Source organism: Plasmopara halstedii (assembly GCF_900000015.1).
Source record: "Plasmopara halstedii genome assembly, contig: Scaffold_2956, whole genome shotgun sequence".
Classification (NCBI taxonomy): Eukaryota; Oomycota; class Peronosporomycetes; order Peronosporales; family Peronosporaceae; genus Plasmopara; species Plasmopara halstedii.
The window spans coordinates 462427-465956 of NW_020189861.1; the positions used below are offsets into that span (position 1 = coordinate 462427).

General features: G+C 43.3%; 2 protein-coding genes across 2 annotated transcripts; both read left to right on the top strand.

Moving 5' to 3' along the window:
- Positions 1-560: 560 nt before the first annotated feature.
- Positions 561-1148, top strand: PHALS_15148 (uncharacterized protein). The gene has a single exon (XM_024719433.2). It carries the CDS (start codon positions 739-741, stop codon positions 973-975), a length of 237 nt encoding a protein of 78 aa, XP_024584733.1. The 5' UTR covers positions 561-738; the 3' UTR covers positions 976-1148.
- Positions 1147-3307, top strand: PHALS_06190 (hypothetical protein F442_02497; the record flags this gene model as incomplete). The annotated part of the gene is made up of 3 exons (XM_024719435.1): positions 1147-2173; positions 2242-2618; positions 2672-3307. 3 exons carry the CDS (start codon positions 1147-1149, stop codon positions 3305-3307), a joined length of 2040 nt encoding a protein of 679 aa, XP_024584734.1.
- Positions 3308-3530: the final 223 nt, after the last annotated feature.

A 3530-nucleotide genomic window follows, 5' to 3' on the forward strand; every position in this document is an offset into this window, starting at 1 on the left:
TAATCTCTTTCTTCCCTCGCAATGGCAGCTACTCTGGATGCACGAGAAGAAGGAATGATTCAGGAGTATTGGGCGCTCGTTACAGATCCTGTTTGTTCAATGACGAAATCAGGCTGCAACTGTATATACATTATACAACTGTGCAAATCTCAAAGGTGCCAAACTACTGATACTGGTTATGACAATCGAATTCCTTAAGAGAGAAACCGTGGGATACAAGAGCGTTTGCCTCACGTTGTACAATACGTATACTTTTGGAACTGAACATAGTAAAGCATACATTATAAATCAGATAATATTCTTAAGATGTGTCTCCTTTGTAAATAATTTGAGCAAACTGGATTTCCCATTAGTTGGGGGCTCTTGAGTCTGCTCCAGGGTGGTGCATACGTATCCATCCTCTTTTTTTTAATGACTACAACTTCGTTGACTGGAGACTTTGTTTGCACAAAGTGCACTGCAACCTTGATCCACTAATCCCGGGGAGGTATAGACGGAAGATGTGTGATTCATATGCGTCAATGACGCCTGGGCAATCTTGCTGAAGCTGGATCTCACATTCGGAGGAAGGATACCGCTTCACCTTTGCACAAAGAGCACTGCAACTTTGATGCAGGAGGTATAGACGGGGGATATGTGGTTCATATGACACCTGGGCAATCTTGCTGAAGTTGAATCTCAAATTCGGAGAAAGGATACCGCTTCACCACGTGAATACGCCGACCCATTACTCTCTTCATGCACAGAATTCGGTGGAGGATGATCTTCCAGTGGCTAGTTCTCTTGTTTGTGAAAAGACGTCGAATGTCTCCGAGTGTAACGGGGTACGCACCCTATTTCTTGCTGTGCACGTATACAATCCCTGTTGCTTGGGAAGCTCAAGATGAAGTAACACGACGAAGTATCATGCTTTGTGCTCACAAAAACGGGACTTCTATACAAGTTAGAGAAAATCATGCGTTGAAAGTAAATTGATAATCATGCCGATATTAGCCGATTCCATTTTAAGCTTGCTCAGGCTGTAAATAAACCGCTTCATTCAGAGCGAATTGCTTTTGATAATTTGAGAGACGCTGGTGAAGCTCATACCATTTTGGGCGTAGATTTATTTCTGGGGTTAATGATGTCAACAAATTGTAAAAGTCCATGGGTTGCTACGAAGTGATTCCGCACCAAAAGGCCAGCTCGGAAGCGAACAATGCATACTGGAGCCGAGTGCTCGTAATTCCATCCAGATGCCGTCAAATTAATCGACTGTGGCTGGAGAAGATGCTTGTTTTAATCGAAGGCATGCAGATCTTCGCGTTAATGTGGCAAATATCGCTGCCACGGCCGTGGCCTGCTCGCTGGCTGGAAGTCGCGCGCTGGGCAAATGCATTTAATCTAGATTTATTTAGCTTCTTAGCCACAGGCGCTTCCATGGACTCTGTTTCGGAGTCTATTTCGTTATGGGGAGAGATGTCTCATTATTCGCTATATGCTCTCGCTTGGGGACTTGTACCATGGATTGGCATAGCTGTCCTTGAAATCGCTACGATTATGTGGAAGAAACAGGGCTGTAACAACTTTTTGCTGCTTAGTGTCAAAGGGAAGAACGTGCTGTTGCACATCATACAGCTTTTATATCTACCTGTGGGATTGGCTGTATTGCGACTTTTGAATTGTAATTCTGATGGAAGGTTATCAGTAGACCCAACTGGCATGCGTTGTGGTCATTTGGGGCATGTTATAATAGTTCTCGTTGTTACTTGTGGCCTGGGCGGGAGTATTCTGGTTGGACTTCCGTTGGTTTTATGCCGTCGTATTCGAGAGTCCATAATTTACTCAGATGCAACAGAGCACGAACGTTTTGTGCAGGAAAAAGAGCTTGAGTTTATTCTTGGCACGTCCAACTCGTATCTGGAGCTGTATTTTCCTCTGTTCGCGTCCTATCATCGAAGTTCCGTGAACATTCCGGTGCAGATATGTATGCTGAAATTACTCCTGTTACTAACATTTTCGTCGTTGCGGTCGTTGCCATCGACAACAAATCAGGGGATGCAGGGGTCAATAATTTTTCTTCTTTTGGTCTGTATGGCAGTTTTTAGAACGTGGAGAAATCCCTATCGCTGTGTATCCACGACTTACTTTGCCAGGCTCATCGACTGGATGCTTGTGGCTAATGGCATTATTGGTACGATCGTTTTAAGTTAAGAAATTGTTTGGTTGTCAAAAATTTCATATTAGAGGTCTTGTGATTAGTGCTGCTCTGTGCAAATGAAGTTCGAAGTGCCTTCACTGTGTCAACATCTGTGACTTTTTCGTTGACGTTTATCAATGTATGCTTTTTAAGCATTATTTGCTTAAAAGAGTTACGTGAAATTGCGCTACTTCACTTATATCCAAAGTCTACTAAGATTAAAGGGATGTGCTGGCCAACAAACGACTGGATGGAGGAAATAGTCAATTTTGGACCAAAAGTAGAATTGTGGGTGAAATCTATTCATAATGCACAGAGTACTGTTCTCGCATCGCTACTTTTGACTCCGGCGATGCGTTCTTGTGAAGAAATTAAAAGTGCGCTTGATCGAGTCCGGCTCTGCTACGAAGAAGCTGCAAGCTTTGAACATTTGCTGACGGTATGAGCTTCTCATTAGTAAAGCGAACACTTGATCATCTGCTGCATTGACAGGGTCAACTCTACGAAGTGTACCTTAACGTTCATGAGCTTTACGTCGAGGCGGTAGCTTCAAGTCCCTTTCATCGAAGTGGCTTTCCAGTGGAAGCTTTGAAAAACCTAACGGGTGTCTTGAAACGACGACATGATCGGCAGCTGCTCCTATCAGCTCGAACTCAACGCGTGCTGAAAAAGATACATATTTCTAGAAGCTGGTCCCGACGGTCAAAGACGAATACACTTGGAAAAGATGAAAGTGGTCGAGTACGCACAGTAGTCTGTATCAAAAGTTTTCTGGATGCCGAACGTACACGTCATCAGACATTTTGTATGACATCAGCAAGAGATTGGAAAGCTGTGAATTCTGTTTTATGGCTGAAAGGTTCCGACGAAAGCGACTCAAAATTTCTTGTCTCCGTTCTAGCATGGAGCAAGTCGCTTGGCATGGTGAGATGGTGCGATGTTCAAGCAGCCCCCTCAATAGAAGGACATCACGAAGATTTTTTTTCACTTAAAACAGCAAGGCAAAGTGGAATTCAAGGTGAGTTACTATCTATTGGGGAGGCAGACAGCGCTTTGGCTGTGTTGCAATCTTTGTCCAGCTCCACTACGGACTCAAATTCTCACTTGAACCCTGAACAAAGTGCATGACATCATTTCTAATGTAACAGTTCTGCTTGCATGTGGATTTCCAGCAAAAATACTGCTAATATACTATTTGGTCTTGAAGCCACATTTTAAGCACGTAGAAATTGATATTGGGGCAAAGATAGTACTGTTCATTTCTTAAGGACTGCCTTGTGCTATACTGACAAGAATGTTAAGTATGCTCCTGTAGCCAATGCTTGCACTAACTTATGAGTTATGGTAACTG

Coding starts and splice junctions, on each gene's coding strand:
- PHALS_15148 (XM_024719433.2), top strand. CDS start 739: ATGCACAGAATTCGGTGGAGGATGATCTTCCAGTGGCTAGTTCTCTTG.